General features: G+C 38.3%; 1 protein-coding gene across 7 annotated transcripts in view; it reads left to right on the top strand.

The window, feature by feature from the left end:
* Positions 1 to 24,384, top strand: part of LRRCC1 (leucine rich repeat and coiled-coil centrosomal protein 1) — a 38,904-nt gene that overhangs the window by 5,789 nt on the left and 8,731 nt on the right. For 3 of the 7 annotated variants that reach the window (XM_061123840.1, XM_061123842.1, XM_061123844.1), the window contains 11 exons: positions 3,314 to 3,481; positions 5,407 to 5,582; positions 5,676 to 5,882; positions 10,971 to 11,167; positions 11,438 to 11,585; positions 12,691 to 12,839; positions 19,762 to 19,966; positions 20,714 to 20,853; positions 21,754 to 21,955; positions 22,541 to 22,726; positions 23,471 to 23,645. In XM_061123840.1, the coding sequence (XP_060979823.1) occupies positions 3,314 to 3,481; positions 5,407 to 5,582; positions 5,676 to 5,882; positions 10,971 to 11,167; positions 11,438 to 11,585; positions 12,691 to 12,839; positions 19,762 to 19,966; positions 20,714 to 20,853; positions 21,754 to 21,955; positions 22,541 to 22,726; positions 23,471 to 23,645 (1,953 nt within the window). Of the gene's footprint in view, positions 1 to 3,313; positions 3,482 to 5,406; positions 5,583 to 5,675; positions 5,883 to 10,970; positions 11,168 to 11,437; positions 11,586 to 12,690; positions 12,840 to 19,761; positions 19,967 to 20,713; positions 20,854 to 21,753; positions 21,956 to 22,540; positions 22,727 to 23,470; positions 23,646 to 24,384 lie in introns of those variants that run through there. The other 4 variants (XM_061123841.1, XM_061123843.1, XM_061123845.1 and 1 more) reach the window with 4 other exon arrangements.

Genomic DNA, 24,384 nt, shown 5'->3' with positions numbered 1-24,384 from the left:
CTCCTGGAGTTGGTGATGAACAGGAAAGCTGCAGTCCATGGGGTTGCAAAGAGTTGGACACAGTGAGGGACTGAAATGAACTCAAGCTAATTGAAGGGAGCAAATCACAGAAGATTATATTGTATGATCCTATGTGTGTGATATCGGGAGAAGGCGATGGCACCCCACTCCAGTACTCTTGCCTGGAAAATCCCATGGACGGAGGAACCTGGTGGGCTATAGTCCATGGGGTGGTGAAGAGTCAGACACGACTGAGCGACTTCACTTTCACTTTTCACTTTCATGCATTGGTGAAGGAAATGGCAACCCATACGAGTGTTCTTACCTGGAGAATCCCAGGGACCTCGGAGCCTGGTGGACTGCCATCTATGGGATCGCACAGATTCGGACACGACCGAAGTGACTTAGCAGCAGCATGTGTATGATATTCTGACAGAGGCAGAAATGAGATAGTTACCAGGTATTGAAGACAAGAAAAGATTGATTTACATAGGGACACAGTGCTTTGAGTGATGAAAATGTTCATCTCCATGGTAAGGGTAACATAACCATATATGTTTGTTAAAGCACATCAAATTCTATTTATATATTTTCTGCATAGAATATATAATTTTGTTGTTGTTCAGTCGCTCAGTTGTATCCAACTCTTTGTGACCCTATGGACTGCAGCACACCAGGCTTCCCCGTCCTTCATCATCTCCCAGAGCTTGCTCAAACTCATGTCCATCGAGTCAGTGATGCCATCCAACCATCTCATTCTCTGTCATCCCCTTCTCCTCCTGCCCTCAATCTTTCCCAGCATCAGGGTCTTTTCTATTGAGTTGGCTCTTCACATCAGGTGGCCATAGTATTGGAGCTTCAGCTTCAACATCATTTCATCCAATGAATATTAAAGGCTGGTTTCCTTTAGGATTGACTAATTTTATCTGTCTGCAGTCCAAAGGAAAGTATAATATGCAGAACTATAAGTTCTGATAGATAATTCTTCAAATGATATGTTTAAAAGCACTTCAGTAGGTAATGACAGTTTATATTATTAAGCACATGCAGAGACACCAAGGTGTGATCAAGCTTGCCAGGATAAGGAACAGGAAAAAGGCTGCTGCAGCTACAGCGTAGCAAATGGTGGCTTAATGTACTAAGAAAAGAGTTGGGAAAGAGGCGAAATCATATCACATGCAGCTTCATAAGCCGGGTGAGAAATTGACGTTATTCTCAGAACAATAGGAAGCCATTGAAAGGCTTTAAAAAATCAGTAAGTGCTTAATCCATCTGCTTAAAGAATCACTCTGGCTACTGAGTGAGTGAAGAAGAATGAACTTTAGTAGGACAGGAGTGAAAGGCCAGTGACCAGTTAGAAAGCTCTTTCAGTGGTCTGGGTGTGAGATGACGGGGCCTTGGACTAGTATGGAAATAGTATAGAGAAGTAAATAATAGGTTTTGCATGTGAAGTTCATAGAATTTGTTGATTAAGATGAGGAAGTGAAGGGAAAAGGAATCAAAAGGTATTTTAAGAGTTTTCTTTGTAATAATGAGTGGAAGATGGTGCTATTTCCTGACATGGCAAAGATTGGAGCAGGGATAAGAATTGTGGATTCTCAAATTTGAGACCCTCATGAGGTATATATATGTGTGTGTGTGTGTGTGTGTGTGTGCGCACACAAACGTGTGCCAGGGGTAAGAAGAGTTAAGGATTCTGTCTTAAATTTGAGAACCTCATCGGGGGTGTGTGTGTGTGTGATCTGCGGTTTGGGGGTAAGGCATCATGGTGGGTGTTGTAGATTCGGCACTTCAGTGGTCTTCGTTGTCATGACTCTGGGAGATTCTGAGAGTCTGTGGCTAGAGAAAGAGGACCAGAAATGAGCCCCTAGGGGCACTTTAAAATTGAAACATAAACAGGGTGTGAAGTTGCAACTTAAGAGAAAGAACAGGTAACAGGGAACTGGAACTCGGAAATGTGACGGTAAATTAAGAAGAAATGTTGAGTACGCATGAGAATACATGACAGGAAATCTGATCTTGTAGTGAGTGGTCAAAGAAGACTTCTGAGGGTGTGACAGATGAACAGAAGTTAGTGATAAAGCCTATGAAGAAAATAAAAGAGGCAGCTCTGTAAAAAAGATAAGTAGAAGTTAGCAAGAAACAAAGATCATTGAGGAGAAAAGAGTATTCCAGTCAGGTTGAAGAAATGGAAGAAAAGAAAGGTGAGTCCTCTTACATTATTATCAATAGTGTTAGTATACCACTGTAATGGGCTTCCAGAATCCCCTGCAATGCAGGAGATCTGGGTTTGATCCCTGGGTCGGGAAGATCCCCTGGAGGAGGGTATGGCAGCCCACTCCAGGATTCTTGCCTGGAGAATCCCATGGACAGAGGGGCCTGGCGGGCTACAGTCCCTGGAGTCACAAAGAGTTGGACATGACTGAGCAATTAAGCACGGTACTATATTGTGTACTTATCCTTTTATTATTATGTTAGGGCAGTTTTTATATTAATTTTTATATTTTTTCTTCCTATTTGTGTTAATGTTTTCAAACAACTAGAAGTTTGTGTAATTATGAATGGAGAGTACTAAGCCAGGCAAAATTTGAACACTAAGACCTTCAGTGGAGCAGAGTAGAGAGGTCCTTTTGAAAGAATGGCCCTTCCAAAAGAAGGGAAGCTAGGGCCTGCCGCCGCAGGTGATTCTCCTCTTGTTGAGGGGTGCTCCTGGAGGTGTTTTGACTGCCTCACACTTCGGGGTTAAGCCTTGCTCAGCACACTCCGTTTTGAGTAGAACTCTTACCCCTGTGTGCTGCAGCTGCGGCTGAAGTCAGGCTGGCCAGGGGCTGTGCCGGCACCAGGAGCCTCTACTGCGAACCTGGTTTATGATGTCACCTTGCTCTAGGTGAGCTTATGTGAGAACTAAATCAAAGGGATGCTATTGGTGTTTGTTTTATACTCAACCCAATACAATTGGAGTATTAGCTTATGTCTGATCATTTAAAAAGATGTGTTGGTTGAGAACTTGGAAGCCATTGCCTTATTCTTATTCTCATAAAAGTGCATGGGTCTGGGGAGGCCCATTTTTTGGTTGGAAGAGAACCAGAGCCTAGGTACCCCAGGCTCTGGCCTCAAGAGATGCCAAACCCTCATTTCTTCAAAACAACAGCTCACTTTGCTGATAGCCTATTCACTAGATAACTCTTTGCAGCAGAGTCTTATTAATGCAGCTCTTTTGCCTCTTGAAACAGAACGAATATGAAAGTTATTTTTAATGAGTTGTTAGAAAAATGACTGCTGTGACATCACAAGAGCATTGTTCGTATTGCAGGTTTGATGCCTCTTCATGGAATTAAACATAAACTTAGATATATTGACCTGCATAGTAACTGTATCGATAGCATCCATCACCTACTTCAGTGTACAGTAGGATTACACTTCTTGACCAATCTTATTTTGGAAAAAAATGGAGAGGATAATCCTGTCTGTCATTTACCAGGTATGAATGATTCACTTAATACTTTTTGTAACAATGATATTAAAAGGTTCTTTATTTTCTGCAACTACTGTTTATGACCTCCTTTAATTTGTCTTAAACTTTGCAGCTTAATATTTTTGGAAGAATATAATTACAAATAAATTATTTTAAGACTAAATTACTGTTAAAAGAGGGATACAGACTGAACAGATAAGTAATTGTATTTAGACAGTTTTATATTTAATAAATGATGCTTCAAAATTAAATTGTGTTTATGATATATTCATATAATACTAAGCAACCATACAAAAAAAGAATATAGAATTTCTATAGCTATTGATAAGTAGTTATCTCCAAGATATACCACTGTTAAGAGAAAGAAAAGCAAGCAGGTTGCAAAGCAGTGTGTATAATAGGCTACTATTTGTGTGCAAAGGATAACTGTGTGTTTGCTGAGTATACATATAAAATAGCTAGAAGGATTCACAAAAATACTGATAATAATAATTAGCTTCAGTATTTGGTGGGTAGGGATCAGGAAATGTGAAAAGGGCAGCTGAAAATCAGGAAATGTTAGAAAAACTTTTTACTGTCTTCTGAATTTTACAACATGTGAATGTCTTAAATTATTAATAAGTAAATGATTTTTTTAAGAAGAAAGCTTAAACTTAATATGATGTATAGAAGATGCTAGTGAAATGCCATTTGATCTTATTCAAAATCATTGAGATCTGTGAAGATAAAGTGGACCAGACTGCCATTTCTAGAACTCATTTATCTCAAATTGCTTAACCTAACAATAGGATTCAAATGTAGAATATGAACATACATTCTTAAGATCTTTTTGGATAGAAGTTGGCTGAAGAGGCTGTAGTCTCATTAATATGCAGTTATAAGAAGGCTTTTCCCAGAATGGAAACCTGCTTTCATAGTTTTACTTTCAGAAGACTATGTTAGGTTTGAGATCACCTGTTTTCCTAAGCCCACAGAATAATAGAATCTCCCTGAAAATCAGAACAGATTTCTGTTTGGGAGGGAAACCCTTTTCTTAGAAGAAAACCTTATCCCTAAGACAATTTATTTTCCTTTACTAACCCAGAAGCTGGATTTATTTTTTCTAATAATCTCATCTCAAGAGCCTCTAGTTCCAATAGTTTGAACCCTTGTTTTTCACTTTCTTTCCTAGACGAGGTATTTCTCTGAACACAGTTGCTCACTCCCCAGAGTTATTTATTACTGAAATTACTTTTCTTTCCTTAAAATTTCTAATGTTAATTTGCTAGACTTCTTTCTTTTGGAGTTTTATCCAACCACTTTACTTGCAGTTGAGCAAAATTAATTAAAACATTTTTGTTAGCCTAAAAACCAAATTTATGTTCATTTGCCAGATTTCTCCTATTTAGTTGTACTTAAGGAAGATGATCGTATTTTTAAATACTCAATAGATTGCCTGTTTTAATCCTAGTTATATGTAGTGTAAGAGAAGAAAGCAGAAATGTGTAAGCTGGTTAATACTTACAGCCTCACTAGCAAAATTTTGATCTCTGATTGTTATTCTTATCATCCTGATTTACATCTGTACTAGTTGTATTACGGATAAGCAAGGGGTATGTTTGGCCTCCTGTCTAGAGTACATTGCTACTGGTTTCATGCATATTTATACCTTTAAGGCAGTTTTATGAACAATGCAGAAATGATACTAACTTTCTGATTTCATCAGGAGGATTGTTTGGGAGGGATTTGGGCATAGAGTTTTGTTTGTTCTGTATTTAATGATTGCACACTGGAGAAGAATTGAGTAGTTTTTTGTTAGTTTATTAGTTGCATTCCAGAACTTACTTTATCATTCAGGTGATATATGTGGTAGCTGATAAGTTTACTTTATTCTAAGCGTAATTAACCTTTTTTTTATGCTTGAGTTTTCATTTGAATGATTTGTTTCCAAGGATACAGAGCAGTTATGCTCCAGACTTTGCCACAGCTCAGAATCCTAGATTGTAAGAACATATTTGGTGAGCCAATAAACATGGCAGAAATAAACTCATCACACCTACAGTGCTTTGAAGGTCTTTTGGATAATTTAGTTTCTTCTGATTCTCCCCTAAACATAAGTGAAGATGAGGTATAGTACTGTTCTGTTTTTCTAATGTAAAAGATGTTTTCAGATTCTAACAAATGTAAGTGTAAAGGGTTCTGGTTTGCCTCCGTGTCCCAGATCGCTGACGGGATGCCAGTGGCGCCCCCCATCGATGAGGCAGCGCCTTTGGATCAGGTTGCAAGCACACCAACAGATACCGGTTTGACATCGCTCATGTCTGTGTGTCCCTCTTCCGAGCCAGAGAAAGTCAGTCATGAAAATGATCTTCAGAATGAGATGAAACTGCAGAAATTAGATGACCAAATTTTACAGCTTCTCAGTGAAGTAAGTAGTTTTCCTGCTTTTCTAAGCAGTGTGTTTGTTGAAGAAAAAAATTAAGAAAATGGGCAATAAAATTGCATACAAGCTGACCAACCAGAAACAATCTGTATTTATTGCATTGGTGTGTGTGTTTATTTTTTTTCTTTAAAATAGGATTCTGTTGTAGTAGTGGTGGTAACACAGTTTTTTCACTCATTTTCCTCAATGATCTTCAAATCGTATGTAATTTCATTGGGTGTTCTGCTGTACTTCACATTAGTTCCACCCACCTACCTTTGGATTCAGTGCTTACTAACACAGAGGATGTATGAGCAACTTTTGGCCTCTACTTTCTCTTCAGTTGTTTTTATAGTCAAAACCACTTCTAGAACTTAGACCTAAGTGGCAAGTTAAAATTCCTGCTTCAGTTCCTGGGAGCGGGTAATAGAAAATGCTTATGGAATGATTATAGTTCACTGGTTTGTAATAGTTTTGAACTATTATCTTTAACACTAGCAATGCTTAATAAACATGAGAGCTACCTTAAGTGAGTATGTGCATAAGACTGTAAGGATCCCATGTGCCAGAAATCCCTGGAGGTTTCAGCTGGGGCCACAGAGGTAGGTCAGAGGAGAGCCAGGACGGGAGTGCTGGCAGATGCATTCGTTGGCATCACTGATAACACCCCACTGAGCTGGTAGGACCTTCGTCTCCTCAGAGCTCGTCCTCCATCCTTTCTAATGGCCGCCTCTTCTGCCCGTGTCAGAGCTTAGATTTAAGCTTAACATCCTCATTCGAAGTGAACTTTCAGCTTCTCTTAGGCCATCCTCATTTCATTCTCATGACAATTCAATCAAGGAGATAAGGATTAATATGTTGTTATTGTAAAATAGAATAGAAACTCAGTTTATTTGAGTCCTTTATTTTAGCGAGGCAGAGTTGAACTTCAAACTCAAATGTCCTAAAACCCACTCTGGTATCCTTTCCACAATCATGCGTCTCAGTGGTCATTCTTCCTCCTTTATGAGTGAGAATAGGAGTCTAGCCTGTGGGGGACAGTGGGGCAGCGGGGGAGAGGATGATTTGCTGCTACACGTGTAAAAATGTTTGCGAGAAGGGCCTCTTGTGCAGTGCTGTGCTGTGCTAAGCTGGCTAATAACGTCCGGCTCTTTGTGACCCCATGGACTGTCGCCTGCCACGCTCCTCTGTCCATGGGGATTCTCTAGGCAGTAATTCTGGAGTGGGTTCCCATGCCCTCCAGGGGATCTTCTCAACCCAGGGATTGCGCCCAGGTCTCCTGCCTTGCAGGTGGATTCTTGACTATCTGAGCCACCAGGGGAGCCGAAAAATACTAGAGTGGGTAGCCTATCCCTTCTTCAGAGCAACTTCCCGATCCAGGAATCAAACCCAGATCTCCTGCATTGCATGTGGATTCTTTACCAGCTAAGCTGCCAGGGGAGCCCTTCTTTTTCACTACCTAAGTATAAAGGGTAAACATGCAATTTGAATTTCAGTTGATATATACACTTAAATTATAAGTAAAGTCATAAAGTTACTGAAAATGTGCTGTAATACAGTTATTCTTCCTAATTATTGTACTTTAATCATTATACTAATTGTGAGAATTCTTTCTGTGAAAGACTTGTCTTTAGGTTTTCATTTTTCAACACCATTTTATTATGAATGTTTTAAAACTTAGAGCAATATAAGAGACTTTCTTAGTGAATACCAGTATATCCACCAATTAGATTCCACTATCAACATTTTACTGTATTTATTTCATCATATGTCTATCCATTTATCAAACTATTATTCTATGACACATTTCAAAGTGAATTGCACATGTCAGTATTCTTCCCTCTATTTAAGCTTCTATATCTTTATAGAGTTCAGTGTTTTTTTTTAAAGTATTTACATTTACTTTTTTTTTTTTTTACTTCTGATGTAAAATAGAGACGTTTGTATTCTCTGAATTGGCCCTACAATTCTCTGAATTGCCTGTTAATGCAAAGAGTATAATCAGTCTGATTTTGGTGTTGATCGTTGGTGATTCCTTATGTAGCGGCATCTCTTGTGTTGTTGGAAAAGGGTGTTTGTTCCGACCGGTGTGTTCTCCTGACGGAACTCCTATTAGCCTCGCCCTGCTTCGTTCTGTACTCCAGGGGCAAACTGTGTGTCACTCCAGGGATCTCTTGGCTTCCTGCTTTTCATTCCAATCCCCTGTGATGACAAGGACATCTTTTCTTGGTATTAGTTCTTGAAGGTCTTGTAGGTCTTCATAGAACAGATTAACTTCAGCTGCTTCAGCATTAGTGGTTGGGGCATAGACCTGGATTATTATAATGTTGAATGTTTTGCCCTGGAAGTGAACCGAGATCATTCTCTTGTTTTTGAGATTGCACCCAAGTACAGCATTTTGGACTCTTGTTGACTACGAGGACTACTCCATTTCTTCTAAGGAATTCTTGCCCATTCCCTTCCATTTTAATCCCTAATTCCTAAAATGTCGAGGTTCACTCTTGCCATCTCTTGCTTGACTGCGTCCAACTTAGCTTAGACCTAACATGGACCTAACATTCCAGGTTCCTACGAAGATACCGTTCTTTACAGCATCAGACTTTACTTTCACCCCCAGACACATCCATGACTGAGCGTCATTTCCCCTTGGCCCAGCCGCCTCATTCTTTCTGGAGCTGTTAGTAATTGCCCTCCACTCTTGCCTGTAGCATATTGGACACCTTCCGCCTTGGAGGGGCTCATCATCCAGTGTCATGTCTTTTTGCCTTTTCACAGTGTTTCATGGGATTCTTGTGTCAAGAAAACTGGAGTGGTTTGCCCTTCCCTCCTCCAGTGGAGCACACTTGTCAGAACTCTTCCCGGTGGCTCGTTCAACTTGGGTGGCCCTGCGTGGCCGAGGGCTTCCTTGAGTTACACCACGCCCTTTGCCATGACAGGGATGTGGTCCAGGAAGGGAACTGAACAGCAGCAGTGACACCGCGTGTTTCCCAGACGTACGTGGAGATAAACATCACTGTCTTAGAATGTCCTCTCACGCTGCTTCTCACAGGCAGTCCTCTCTTGCATTCCACCCCCATCCCCACCACACAATCACTTTTCTCCTCTTTTTTACCATAGGTTATTTAATACTTCTTCCAGAACCTAATGTAAATGTAATTATACAGTATGTAACACTTTTGTGTAAGGCCTCTTTCACTCAGCATAACCTTGAAATCAGTCTGTTATTACGTGTATCAGTAGTTTTTATTGCTGTATAGTATTCTGTTGTATGAGTATTCTAAAGTTTATTTTTCCATTATCTCTATTGATATGCCACTGGATTCTTTCAAGGTTTGTGAATAAAACTGAACAATACAGTGCAAGTCGTTTTGTGAACTTGTGCTCCATTTCTCTTCAGTAAATAGCCTAGAACCAGACTTTAGATTACAGGGTAGGTGTTTATTTAGTTAAATAAGAAGCAGCACGTGCTTTCCCAGGGTGACTGTTCCATCCTACACCCACCAGCAGTGTATGACTGACCGTTCAGTGGTTCCACATACTCAGCAGGCTTCCTGTCAGCTCTGATCTTATTTTATCCATTCTGCTGAGCGTACACTGGTATTAGTTGTAATTTTAACTGGCATTTCACTGATGAATGGTGATGTTAAACACTTTTTCATGTGCTTACTGAATTTTTTGTGAAGTGTTCAAAAATCTTGCTGATATTTTTATTGAGTTGTTAGTCTATTACTGGGTTATAAGAATCTATTTTGTATCTTGAATACTAATGTTTTGTCAGATACATTTTATCCCAATCTGTGAATTGTATGTTCATTTCCTTAATGGTCTTTTGATAAGCAGCAGTTTTAATTTTACTGATTTTTTTTGGGTCTATTTGTGCATTCATCTGTTTCCTGGCATTCTCTCAACATTTGCTTTTTATATTTTAAAGCTCTGTTACTAAGCACATACACATTTATGGCTACTTTTTCTTCCTAATGAACTGACCCCTTTTATCATTCTGAAATGTACATTTATGTCTTTCCTCAGTTTTGGAATTTTTGGACATCATTGCTTCAAATATTTTCCTGTCCCATTCTCTTCCTCTTCTTTCAAATTTCATTTAGGCCTTTTGATGTATCCCACAGTCCCCTGTGGCTCTGTACATTTTATTAATTTTTTCCTCTGTGTTCTTCATATTGAATAATTTCACTGAACTATCTTCAAGTTTACATATTCTTTTATCATCTCATTCTCTGTAGTGTGGCCAGTCAGTTTTTACTTCAGACATTGTATTTTTTTAGTTGTAAAATTTCCACTTTTTAAATAATTTTTACTTTTCTGCTGAATTTTCTTTTCATTCATGATAAGCATTTTTTATATCATTGAACATAGTTATGATCAGTATTGTAAAGTTCTTCTCTGCTTATTTTAACATTTAGGTCTCTGTTGATTGCCATTTCTCCTGAGAATAGGTCATATTTTCCTGGTTCTTCCTATTGTGAGTAGTTTTGGATTTTGTCCTGGACAGAGTGAATGTCATTTTGTGGAGACTTTAGATGCTGCTGTAGGCCTCCAAAGAGTGTTAATAATTTTGTTATAACAAGCATTTAATTTGCTTTGATTTAACTGCTGCTCTTTTGAATCCTTTACTGAACTTCCTACAGTCTACTCCATACTCTCTAATTCTTCAGACTGTAAAGTTTGTGGTTTTTCCACTTGAATTGTAAGACTCCCTACATAGTGCCAATTGTGATATGTTCTTAGGCTAAAAACCATAAGGCAGAAACAATTAATTCTGGTCATTTTTTCAAGAGTCAGCTCTTCTTTAGAATAAGCCTGCTCTTGTTCACTTTCCAGGATCTCTAAGTAGTTTTTGTTTCATTTGTATTTCTGCCCTGGTTTGTAACTGTGATCTTGAGAGAATCAAATTTCATAGGATCATACTTGTCCATACTAGAAGCTGAATCTCTTGTCTTTAATTGCAAACATACCTAGTTTATAAACCCTTAAACTTATAAAAAGTTTAAAAATTTTAGAAAATGTCAAATTATATTCTTTTATACCAAAATGAATTTTTAAAACACTTTGTTGTTGTTTTTTTTTTTATTCTAGACTTCTAATTCTATAATAGATAATATTCCTGAGAAAGATCCCAGACCAAAAAGAGACACAGATGTAACTTCTGAAAGTGACTATGGAAACAGAAAAGAATGTAGTAAGAAAACTTCTCGAAGATCAAAAATCCCCTATTATTCCAAAACTATTCAGACTATTAAACACCACAGTAAAAACAACAGTACTTTTATAAGGTACTTCTTTTAGTTCTAGAAATTCAGATAAGACACACAGACGTTTATACTCCCGATTCCTTCCTTAAAGCTGCCTCGTGGTCTTATTTCTTTTTACTTTCCTAATGTCAAACATTTGACTTTTCAGTCTTGCCAGCTCAGGTTTGGTCAGTATATTCATATAAATGTATATAAAAGGATCTCTTTATGCTAGATTGTCATTACCTAAGTTGTAAAAACTGTAAGTGTCATACATTTCTTTGGGTTATTAACTGTGTTTTTTATTCGCAGTTGTAATCGTAAAATGAAACCACCTTTCCTTAAAGAATTATATATAAGTTCATCTTTGCCAAACAATAGTACATTAGAAGACTCAGAAAACCAGAAGACTGAAATAATGAAAGTAAACAACGATGGCTCAGAAGGTGCCACTTACCGGGTATGATTCAAGAGATGAAGAGAAATTGAATATGAATAATCTTAGTTTTAAATACAAGTTAGTCCCAGAAAAACAATGCGTGTTTTTTTGAGCACAAAATATTTTATTGAGGGGATGAAGTTGGGTTATTTTCCCCGTCCTGATTTCCAGATTTTGCATAATGTCACTATTTTTATAATTTTTAAAGGAATGGAAATTACACATTTTAGATCAGATTTTAATGAAATCATTTTGTCATATGCTTCAGAAGGAGAAAATAGGTCTAAATTTTCAAATTCTTCCTAAAACAGTGATTCCTAACTTAGGAGTCTTAGAGTCTTTTAAGTATCTAAGGAAATCTATAAGTCTTCTCAGAGAAACTTTCTTAGAGAAACTCATAAAGTATTTTGAGTAATATTTTGAAAATAATTTCAGGGTTTTCATGGACTCTTTTGAAACCCAATTTTGGACCCATGGTTTCCAGATTTAGAGTCATTTAGGAATTTTTAGTACACATTGATTTATTTTATAATTTTTATTTACTTTCCCTTATTTTACTTGTGAACAGCTGGTTATACTTTTCATTGTAAAGTACACTTTACTTCCAATATTATGCTATTGGTTTTTTCCTCTTATTCTCGGTTATAAAGGCCTTAGTATTTAGAAAATAGTAATAGTCATTATGACAGTAATAATAGTTAACGTTTACTGAAGGCTTCCCAGGTGGTGCTAGTGGGAAAGAACCTGCCTGCAAGTACAGATGTAACATATGCTGGTTCCATCCCTAGGTTGGGAAGATCCCCTGGAGGAGGGCATGGCAACCCCCTCCAGTATTTCTTGCCTGGAGAATCCCAAGAACAGAGGAGCCTGGCAGGTTATTGTCCATAGGGTCACAAAGAGTCAGACACGACTAAAGTGACTTAGCACACATTCACACATTTTTTGAGTGGTTATTTTATGCCAGCCACTATTCTGCATGCTTTACTTCCATCTTTTGTTTAATTCTCATGATAGCCCTTTGAGTTAGATACTTTTACTCCCATATTATAAATGAGAAAATTGAGGCAGTGAGAGGCTACGTAACTTTTCTGAGTTCACATAACAAATATATTGGTGTATTTTTTAGGCACTTGTTGAGGAACTAGATGAAGAGAGAGAGAAGAGATGGAAAGCTGAACAAACTGAAAAGAAGCTTATGGATTATATTGATGAACTGCATAAACATGCAGATGAAAAAAAAGATATTCATAGCCAGGCTCTTCTTGCTACAGACAGGTAAGGGAAAAGTCTGTACACCTAAGGTTATCTCGTAGGACAAAAAAGTGTTGAACTTGGAACTGGAAATGCCTTCAACTAGCTGCAGTATGATCGAAAACTGCATGTGGTTTTAATTTGAATTGAGCGAGTTTTGTTTAAAGACTTCGAGCTTTATCAGCTTTTTATATAAACAAAGGATTCAGGATATTAATTTGAGCCCTCAAGGTGGGAGATGTCAGATAGATAAAGTATTACAAGTGAAAAACAGGAAAAGCATAGAGCAAGGATTGGCAGACTTGTTCTGTAAGTGACAGGTCTTGGCATACTTTTTCTGTAGATTTTCTGGGTCATGATCAGTCTCTGTCTGCTATTCTCCACAGTGGACTTTGGTATCAGATAACCCATGTTTCTTAATTCTAATGTTTTTATTCAGTCTTATTTCATTTCCCATTTTATCCTTTTTTTTCTGTATTGTATTAGGTAATACAGGAATGTCTTATTCTAATATGTGAGAATACCACACAGTTTTTCTGAAATGACAATAACTTTTTTCTTCGGTTTCCTGTAGGCAATTATTTCTAAAGTTATGCTTTTTCTCAAAAGGTTAAAGATTTTGTCCATGGAGTTCCTTTTGATTTTTATCTCTTCTTACCCTTGAACAAGCACCGGATTTCTAGACTTGGTATTTGCCAACAAATAGACATTAGGAAGTTGCTCTTGGTTCCATTTCCTACCTACGGATACAGTAGATAATTCCTTTTCTACAGTCTTCATTGATTAGTAAGTTTGTGTACATGGGCCCCAGCCCAATTCCCAGATTCTGTTTATACATATAACTAGTAAAGTTTTGTGGTCCTGATGTGGTATTTTCTAGCAGATTCTCTCATTCTTTGTGCCTGTGGAATATAAGGAAAATTTCAATACGCACCATGTGTTCTATGAAAACCTCTGTAATTAGGCAAACTATGATTCTTTATGCTATTACTAGACAATCCACCACTTACCCATCAATTTCTTACCTTATATGTTTTGGAGGTTGCTATTCCTGATAGAATAAGATGCTGGACAAATGTAACAACAGAATGGGTGAGTAACAGTCCTATAACCACTTAGAAGAAACAGCACTTTTATTTGCAGGAGGTGCATAGGTAGCCAGCAGTTTAATGATAGATATATACAGACTGTGTGACTTGATGAGTCACAATCAGACAATGAAAGAGAGGGATTTATCTTCCTTTTTCATTTAGTTTCCTTTGCTTAGTACTGAAATTCCTCCCAGATTTTGGCATTGTGTTTCTCTTGTTTAGAGTCATTTGTAGGTGCAGCTTTGTTTTACTCCGCTTTGTAAGTATTATCCGGTGGAATATTAAAGGAAGCTGTGTCTGGGATTTCGAGCCAGGTCCTATTTTAATTGGAAAGTTTTGGACATGCCTCATCTTTATCCTCCTCAACCTCTCTGTTGTTGTGTCATGTTTCCAATGTTACATATTCATCGTTTTCTTGCAAACTTAGCTTCAGTTTGTACTGATTCATCTATCCCCCAAAATGGGTTTTGGAGATTAGACCCTTACCAGTCTTCCTATTCCCTTATGTGACTTGGTAGGGACTCTGTATTCCTCATACCTATACAGGGTCTGACATCTAGGTACCAAGCTATGAGTACAATATTATCTCAAAAGCTGAATCTTCTCTATTGTTTTGAGTCCCTAAGTTTTATCTGACTCTTTGTGACCCCATGGACTATAGCCCATCAGGCCTCTATATCCATGAGATTTCCCATGCAAGCATACTGGAGTGGGTTGCGATTTCCTTCTCCAGGGAATCTTCCCAACCCAAGGATCAAATTCACGTCTCCTGCATTGGCAGGCGGGTTCTTCACCACTGAGCCACCTGAGAAGCCAAATCTTTGATCTCTACTGTGCTTTTAATGGCAAGCCACTTCAGTATTCTTGCCTTGAGAACCCCATGAACAGTAGGAAAAGGCAAAAAGATAGCACACTGAAAGATGAACTCCCCAGGTCGGTAAGTGCCCAATATACTGCTGGAGATCAGTGGAGAAATAACTCCAGAAAGAATGAAGGGATGGAGCCAAAGTGAAAACAGTGCCCAGTTGTGGATGTGACTGGTGATAGAACTTAAGTCCAGTGCTGTAAAGAGCAATATTGCATAGGAACCTGGAATGTTAGGTCCATGAATCAGGGTAAATTGAAACTGGTCAAACAGGAGATGGCAAGAGTGAACATTGACATTTTAAGAATCAGTGAACTAAAATGGACTGGAATGGGCAAATTTATTCAAATGACCCTTATATCTACTACTGTGGGCAAGAATCCCTTAGAAGAAATGTAGTAACCCTCATAGTCAACAAAAGACTCTGGGATGCAGTATTAGGTGCAATCTCAAGAATGACAGAATGATCTCTGTTCATTTCCAAGGCAAACCATTCAATATCACAGTAATCCAAGTCTGCCCCAACCAGTAATACTAAAGAAGCTAAAGCTGAACGGTTTTATGAAGACCTATAAAACCTAGAACTAACATGCGAAGATGATGTCCTTTTCATCGTAGGGGACTGGAATGCAAAAGTAGGAAGGCAAGAAACACCTGGAATAACATGCAAATTTGGCCTTGGAGTACAAAATGAAGCAGGGCAAAGGCTAACAAAGTTTTGCCAAGAGAATGCACTGGTCATAGCAAACACCCACGTCCAACAATGCAAGAGAAGACTCTACACATGGACATCACCAGATGGTCAACACTGAAATCAGATTGATTATATTCTTTGAAGCCAAAGATGGAGAAGCTCTATACAGTCAGCAAAATCAAGGCAGGGAGCTGACTGTGGCTCAGATCATGAACTCCTTATTGTCAAAATCAGGCTTAAATTGAAGAAAGTAGGGAAAATCACTAGACCATTTAGGTATGACCTAAATCAAATCTCTTATGATTTTACAGTGAAAGTGGCAAATAGATTCAAGGGATTAGATCTGATAGAGTGCCTGAAGAACTATGGATGGAGGTTCATGACATTGTACAGGAGGCAGTGATCAAGTCCATCCCCAAGAAAAAGTAATGCAAAAAAGGAAAATGGTCATCTGAGGAGGCCTTACAAATAGCTGAAAAAGAAGAGAAGCTAAAAGAAAAGGAGGAAAGGAAAGAAATACCCATTTGAATGCAGAGTTCCAAAGAATAGCCAGGAGAGATAAGAAAGCCTTCCTCAGTTATCAATGCAAAAAAATAGAGGAAAGCAATAGAATGGGAAAGATTAGAGATCTCTTCAAGAAAATTAAAGATACCAAGGGAACATTTCATGCAAAGATGGGGTCAATAAAGGACAGAAATGGTATGGAGCTAACTGAAGCAGAAGATATTAAGAAGAGGTGGCAATAATACACAGAATAATTATACAAAAAATATCTTCATGACCCAGATAACCACGATGGTGTGATCACTCACCTAGTGAAGTCAAGTGGGCCTTAGGAAGCATCACTATGAACACAGCTGGTGGAGGTGATGGAATTCCAGCTGAGCTATTTCAAATCCTAAAAGATGATGCTGTGAAAGTGCTGCACTTAATATGCCAGCGAATTTGGAAAACTCAACAGTGGCCACAGGACTGGAAAAGGTCAGTTTTCATTTCAGTCCCTAAGAAAGGCAATGCCAAAGAATGCTCAAGCTACCGCACAGTTGCACGCATCTCACACGTTAGCAAAGTAATGCTCAAAATTTTCTAAGCCATGCTTCAACAGTATGTGACCCGCAAACTTCCAGATGTTCAAGCTGGATTTAGAAAAGGCAGAGGAACCACAGATCAAATTGCCAACCTCCATTGGATCATAGAAAAAGCAAGAGAATTCCAGAACACCATCTGCTTCTGCGTTACTGTATACACCAAAGCCTTTGACTTTGACTACAAAGCCTGTGACTGTGTAGATCACAACAAACTGTGGAAAATTCTTAAAGAGATCGGAATACCAGACCACCTGACCTGCCTCCTGAGAAATCTATATGCAGGTCAAGCAGCAACAGTTAGAACCAGACATGGAACAACAGATTAGTTCCAAATCGGGCAAGGAGTACGTCAAGGCCATATATTGTCACCCTGCTTATTTAACTTATATGCAGAGTACATCATGCATAATGCTGGGCTGAATAAACCACAAGCCAGAATTAAGATTGCCAAGAGAAATATCAGTAATGTCCGATATGCAGATGACACCACCCTTGTGGCAGAAATTGAAGAGGAACTAAAGAGCCTCTTGATGAAAGTGAAAGAGGGGAGTGAAGAAGTTGGCTTAAAACTCAACATTCAGAAAACTAAGATCATGGCATCTGGTCCCATCACTTCATGGCAGATAGGTGGGAAAACAATGGAAACAGAGACTTTATTTTATTGGGCTCCAAAATCACTGGAGATGGTGACTGCAGCCATGAAATTAAAAGACGCTTGCTTCTTGGAAGAAAAGCTATGACCAACCTAGACAGCATATTAAAAAGCAGAGGCATTACTTTGCCAACAAAGGTCTGTCTAGTCAAATCTTTGGTTTTTCCCGTAGTCAAGTATGGATGTGAGAGTTGGACCATGAAGAAAGCTGCTGCTGCTGCTGCTAAGTTGCTTCAGTTATGTCCGACTCTGTGCAACCCCAGAGATGGCAGCCCACCAGGCTCCCCTGTCCCTGGGATTGATTCTCCAGGCAAGAACACTGGAGTGGGTTGCCATTTCCTTCTCCAGTGCATGAAGGTGAAAAGTGAAAGTGAAGTCGCTCAGTTGTGTCTGACTCTTCGCGACCCCATGGACTGCAGCCTACCAGGCTCCTCCATCCATGGGATTTTCCAGGCAAAAGTACTGGAGTGGGTTGCCACTGCCTTCTACGAAAGAAAGCTGAGCGCAGAAGAATTGATGCTTTTGAACTGTGGTGTTGGAGAAGACTCTTGTGAGTCCTTTGGATTGCAAGATCCAGCCAATCAATCCTTAAGAAATTTAGGATTTCCAATGAATATTCATTGGAAGAACTGATGCTGAAGCTGAAACTCCAATACTTTGGCCACCTGATGCGAAGAACTGACTCATCTGAAATGGCCCTGATGCTGGGAAAGATTGAAGACAGAAGGAGAAGGGGACAACAGAGGATGATATGGTTGGATGGCATCACCAACTCGATGGACATGAGTTTGAGTAATGATGGTGATGGACAGGGAGGCCTAGCGTGCTACAGTCCATGGGTCGCAAAGAACTGGACACGACTGAGCAACTGAGAACTGACCTGATGCCTTTTAATACCTAATCTATAAACTCCTAAATCTCTTATCTATTATCCAGGCCTCCTTGATTAACAGATTGTACATCTAATCATCTACTAAAAATTCCTTGTGTACTTTGCTTTAAGTTCCTAAGATCAACATATCGTTAGGTCAACTTTTCCTGCTCCCTTATTTTATATTCCTTGTTCTAATAAATGACGTTACATATCATCAGCCACCAAAGCTAGGAATTTCAGAATCATTTTTTTGCTTCCTTCCTTTCTCAGACTTCATTACCAGTAGGAATTGATACCCTCTTCATTCTACTTAAAAGGTGTTGAACCATCTTCTCTCTATCCCCAAACTGTTGCATTAGTTTAGGCCCTTATCTCCTGCTCAGAGGACTACTATAATTCTTTCGATTTGTAGCTTCTCTGCCCCTTCCACCATATATTTCACAGACTAAAGTCTGATATTCTCTCATAACATACCAAACTGAAGTTGAAAGACCAGTTTGGAGACCACTCTCAAAAGCAAGAGGAGAGATATTAAGAAGGAAAATTGGAGCAGTGACTCTTGTATAGGAGTTGATAGGTACAGGGATTTTTCTCAATTATGACTTGGAAATTACACATTGGAGTGGCTGCCTGGCTCAGAAACTCCTTCATGAGGCTCTGTCTTTGCTATTCATTGTCCCCTCTTCAGACACTCCTATTCTGTCATGAACTGCCTCTCTACCTATAATATTGGTCAAGAGAGGAACCCCTGACCACAATGGGTAAAGGTAAACCTTCGCCATGGCCACAGTGACTGGTGCATGAAGCGGGCATATGAACCAAATTGGACTAACCGGGGCTTTTCCCAGAACTCAGTTCAAAGTTGAGCTAGAGAAAGGTAATCTCTTCTGTTTGGTTCTCACTGCTGTCAGAACATGAGTCTAGAGATGTTTGTAGCCTTCCCTGTCTCCCCTGAGTGCATTATAAAAAACCTACCATGGGAAGAATTCAGACCAGCCTGTAGGGAATCAGAGAGACCTTATGGTATTCATATCCTTTTTCAGTGGTCCCTCAGAATAGTGCCATCCCTGCCTGATGGCACTGAATTTGTTAGTTACATGTTTCACTAAATTCTCCTTTCTTCCTAAAACTGAGAATTTTCAGTCAAAAGACTCTGAGTAACACAGAGCTAGTATAGTACTAGGATGTGGTACTTAATGTTTGGGGAAGATGCAGGAAAGTCAGAGTTGACTTGCAGGCTTCTGTTCAGAATTGCTTCTCTTCTGTAGCTTTATAAATGAATGTGTGTACTCTGCCAGATGTTAAGCTCCTTGCAGGCCAGGCTGTATCTCTATTATCTTACTTGCTTTTAAGCCCACATCTAGCACAATGCCTGAAACAAATAAGGTGTTTTTAAGTTTTGCTGTCAAGTAGAGTAAAGTTCACAAAAGATAAAGATTCATTAATTTATGTAAAATGTTTTCCCTTTGACACAATGCTAGTTTCAGGGATCAGGGGGATGGTATACTGTTTTTCAGCCATTTTCTAATCTAATGAGAATTTGGACGATACTTCAAATCTTGCTCTCTGCTATGTTCCTACTTACAAATCTTCCTCTTTACTTACTCTCTTAGCTTAGTGTTTAGTACAATTTTCGTCTTTTTTACATGTATAGTATACTTAAAATGTGATTTATGCTTTAGGCTAAAAGAAATTATTTTTAAAGAGAGAAATTCCAAGCTGCAGCTGGAAATTATGGTTCACAGACTTCAAAATGAAATTAAAAAACTAACTATTGAATTAATTAAAGCAAGAGATCAACAGGATGACCACATTAGACACCTGAGAACGCTGGAGAAGGCGCTGGAGAAAATGGAGAGACAGAAAGGGCAGCAGCAAGCCGCACAGGTACGCTCTGCCGTCTGCGCGCCCGTGGGCCCCACGCTCACGGCGCCTCTCCCGAAACGCGCTCCATCCCCATGCGCAGACAGAGATGTCGGGCTGGATGCAGAAGTTACACGTGCCAGTCGTTTAACCTGCGGAAGTATTTCTTGAATTAAGGCCGCCAGCATTCACAAAGCAGTTACAAGAAGGGTTGGTGGATATACTGCTAGTTGTTAGGCTTGTGTTTTATTAGAGCCAGTTTTTAAATGACTCCTTAGGGGTGCTTGAAGGCTTTCAATTTTTGTGTTTTCTGAATAGAATTTTTAAGGTTCATGGTGCAAATAAGATTTCATGCTAATACGTTTGATGCGTCTGCATGCGTGCTGAGTTGCTTCAGTTGTGATCAGCTCTTTGTGATCCTATGGAGTGTAGTCCACCAGGCTCCACTGTCCATAGGATTCTGCAGGCAAGAATACTGGAGTGGGCTGCCTTGCCCTCCGCTAGGGGATCTTCCTGAACCGGGGATCAAACCCACCTCTCTTACGTCTCCTGCATTAGCAGGTGGGTTCCTTACCACTAGCACCATCTGGGAAACCCTTGATGCTTCTAAGACTTAACTTTATGTAACCACACCGTTATTTAGTTCATTTTGGAAATCAGCTTAGTCACTAGGTCCTGTTACTTAGAAGACACTTTTCTTTGGGGAACTGACATTAACAATAGAAGCAGAGGAGATTATCTAAATACTGTAATTGTGTGTATTTTACTCAGATGCGACTTATCCAAGAGGTGGAACTCAAAGCTGCCGCTGCTGATAGAGAAATAAACTTACTTAGGAGTTCTCTTCATCAGGAGAAGGAACAGGTGCAACAGCTTCATGAACTGCTTGCATTGAAAGAACAAGAACACAGGTCAGTGAAATACGTGTATATCAGGAAAATACGGAAATTTAACAACAGGAAAAGTCACTTGGTTCTCTCTGCCCCTCCCCCCAGAACTAGACAGTGATTCAGCAATGGTGAAGTCGGACAGAATTAGCTGGTGAAAAATGACGTGTTTATGTATACTTTAGAATCAGTCTTATTGTAAGAACTTGTAACTTAGAAACAAATCAGTGACTTTGTTAAGGTTGAAGTATGAATTTACAGCAGTGAAGCTCATTTTGCGTTTCTCTAAGCCCAACCAAAAGTTGATCATTATAGAGAAAACTGTTTTAATTGACTTCCAAGTAACTACTTGTTAAGTTATCAGTATACTTTACTCCTTTAAAGCAGGATTCAGCAGACTTTTTCCTGTGGAGGTCCAGATAGAAAATATTTCAGGCTTTTCAGGTCATGCCTAACTATCTGTCGCCCAAAAGTAACCATAGACAGTGTGTAAACAAATGGACGTGCTGTGTTCCAATAAGTTTGTTTCCCCACAAGAAGGGCACCAGGCCAGATTTGGTCCAAGGGCTGTAGTTTTGCCCAGTAGACTGTATTTACTGTATATTAAAGACTCAAGCAACGTAGAAGATGCAGTGAAGCAGAACCTGACTCCTGTGAATGCACCCAAAGGATATTAGAAACCATAAAATGACTGTGAACTCTCTCAGTGAAGTTAAGACTTGGCATATCCCTGTCACCACTGAATGAACAGTCAAATAAAACTCATATTCTTTCTGCATCTACCATCCTGTCCCCAGTTTTGTGTTTGAAAGTAAGGAGCTGATCTTTAACAGTAGGGAATATAGAATATTTAGTACTTAAAGGCCTTTAAAGTTTTTCTTTCCATGTAAATAGCATCCTGTGATTTTTTGTTTTTCATTCCAGGAAAGACATTGAAACAAGGGAGTTTTTTAGTGAAGCTGAGTTCCAGGAAGCCTTAGCTAAAGAAATTGCTAAAGAAGAGAGAAAGCATGAGCAAGTTATAAAAGAATATCAAGACAAAATCGATGCATTAAATCAACAGTATATGGATTTAGAAAATGAATTCCGCATTGCTTTAACTGTTGAAGCCAGAAGATTTAAAGATGTAAGAACTGGCATCTAGCTTTTTATTGGAAACAGTCAGCAAGTTGTGATTTGATAAGAGGACTATGTTTTAGAATTCTAGCTGTATTTGCATGCTGTCTATAGGATCTAAAGCAGATTACTTAGGTTCTTAGAGCCTTATTTCTTCACATAAATAATAGCTAATCTTCAGTGCTGTTGCCAAAGCTAAGTGACATTATAAATGGTCAAGTAAAGAGAGCACTCAAATAGGAATGGGGAAACCTGCGTTCTCTGTTAATAATCTAGTGCTATAGAGCAGGGATTGGCAAACTAAAGTCTCTGAGCTATTTTTGGCCCGCTACCTGTTTCTGTAAGGTTTTATGAGAACAGAGCCATGCTCACTTGTTTACACAGTGTCTGGCTGCTTTTGTGTCAAAATAGCAGGGTCCAGACCTTAAAACATAAACATATATGGCCTGGCTGACCTGCGAAGCCAGTTATCTGTGAATTTCATTCTATTGCTAAAACTCAGATACTAAAAATGAAAAAAGTAAGCTGTTTCCAAAATCTGGTATTTTCTAAATATTCGGAGAACTGCTATTTATAATGCAATTTTAAAATATAGGTTAAAGATGGTTTTGAAAATGTTGCAACTGAATTAGCAAAGAGCAAGCATGCTCTTGTTTGGGCTCAACGAAAAGAAAATGAGTCTTCCTCTTTAATTAAAGACCTAACCAGTATGGTGAAGGAACAAAAAACAAAACTTGCAGAAGTTTCTAAATTGAAACAGGAAACAGCAGCAAATTTACAGGTAAGACACTGTACCGTTATATTTCCTTTTTAACTTTTATGTCATTTTTTCAAGTGTATTTTGTGATAATTTTAGGAAGTATACAATTGTAAACTAGATAACACTAAGTATATTTTTATGTGTGTGAAGACTAATATAATTAGGAGATAAACCATGGCTGCTCAGGTTGTACTACTTATACTAAAATCATATTTAAATAAGTGAATTAATTTTAAGAAGCATACTAAGTAAATAGATACCAGTTTTACAGTGATACAGATGGTTGAAGTTTGGAAAATATCAAAGGAATTATTGATATTAATTTTGTGGTAGTAGACTTCTTTACATATTAATATACCTAACTATAATAATTTTTAATTACTTTATTTCTGTTGCCTCAGTTTTAAATATTAGTGATATTTTGCTCAAAAGGACTCACTTTATATAAGTGACCTTTAGACTGTTGATGTAAATCCTTGGTGAGAAATTTTGAGTAATAAATGTGTAGCTGCTCTTTTAAAATATTAAATAAAATTCAGAGTTTTTACAGGAATAGCCTCTTAAAATTTGACTTTTTATTTAATGACCTACATTTATTTTTAGTTAATAAAATTAAAACATTTTCTATGTAAAATTTAGGAACATTACTTTGTATTTGCTTACATAAGATTTTTTTCTCACTATAAAATACAGAAAGAAAATTTAAAAGTACTTAAATATAATAATTACTTTGCATTCTTTTCAATGTTTTTTGGTGGTATACAGAATCAAATCAACACACTTGAAATTTTAATTGAAGATGACAAGCAGAAGAGTATTCAAATAGAACTTCTCAAGCAGGAAAAAATGCAGCTTATTTCCGAGCTAGCTGCCAAGGAATCTCTAATTTATGGTTTAAGAACAGAAAGAAAAGTATGGGGACATGAGTTGGCACTACAGGGTAAAATTCTCAAATTTTCAAAGGGAAAAAATAGCCCATTCTGCTCATCCTCCAAACCGGTGTATTAGAAAAGGGAGGGTTAACTCTTCCTAGACATCCCAGGAAAGAAGGTGATGCTTTATACGGAAGGGTAACTGGCCATTGGTCAGTCAGATAGTAATGAAATTATACTAAGGCATTGAAAAGGAGTTTATTACACCCATTTTATAGTGATAGCTCAGATGTTTTGCTGTCTCTGGTTTTCTTCCCAGTATAATTTGGTTATGTTTCTGAACAGGTATACCTTTATGATGCTACAGCTGAATAAGTTATTGAAAACAGTTCTTTCTTATCTAGTGATTTTAAATTGTTTGTACATAGGCAGCATTCATTTTTTTGCTAACAAGATAAATGTTGCTAACATTTATCTTGTTACATGTGGAGAAATGTGAAATCAGTCATGAATAAAAACCATTTTAGGTTCAGGTAAACTTACCCTTAGTCTCATTCCCTTTCCAGTCACCATAAAGCAAGAGATATACACTGTTTTAAGGCATAAAACAGTTGTAAAACAGAGACTTTACAAATTATGAATAGTAGATGTTGGCCTAAATGGAACATTGCTTATTTGACCATTCCATGTAGGAATCTGTAATATGATTACAAATTAATTTTGTTTGTATGGACAGCATAACATGACCCATTAAATATTTTGTGTCTCAGTTACTTGTTCACAAAAGTAACTGCTTACATGGTTACT

This window comes from Dama dama, chromosome 21, assembly GCF_033118175.1.
Source record: "Dama dama isolate Ldn47 chromosome 21, ASM3311817v1, whole genome shotgun sequence".
Lineage (NCBI taxonomy): Eukaryota > Metazoa > Chordata > Mammalia > Artiodactyla > Cervidae > Dama > Dama dama.
The sequence above is the reverse complement of the archived record's forward strand: the minus strand, read 5'-3'. Positions and strand labels throughout refer to the sequence as shown.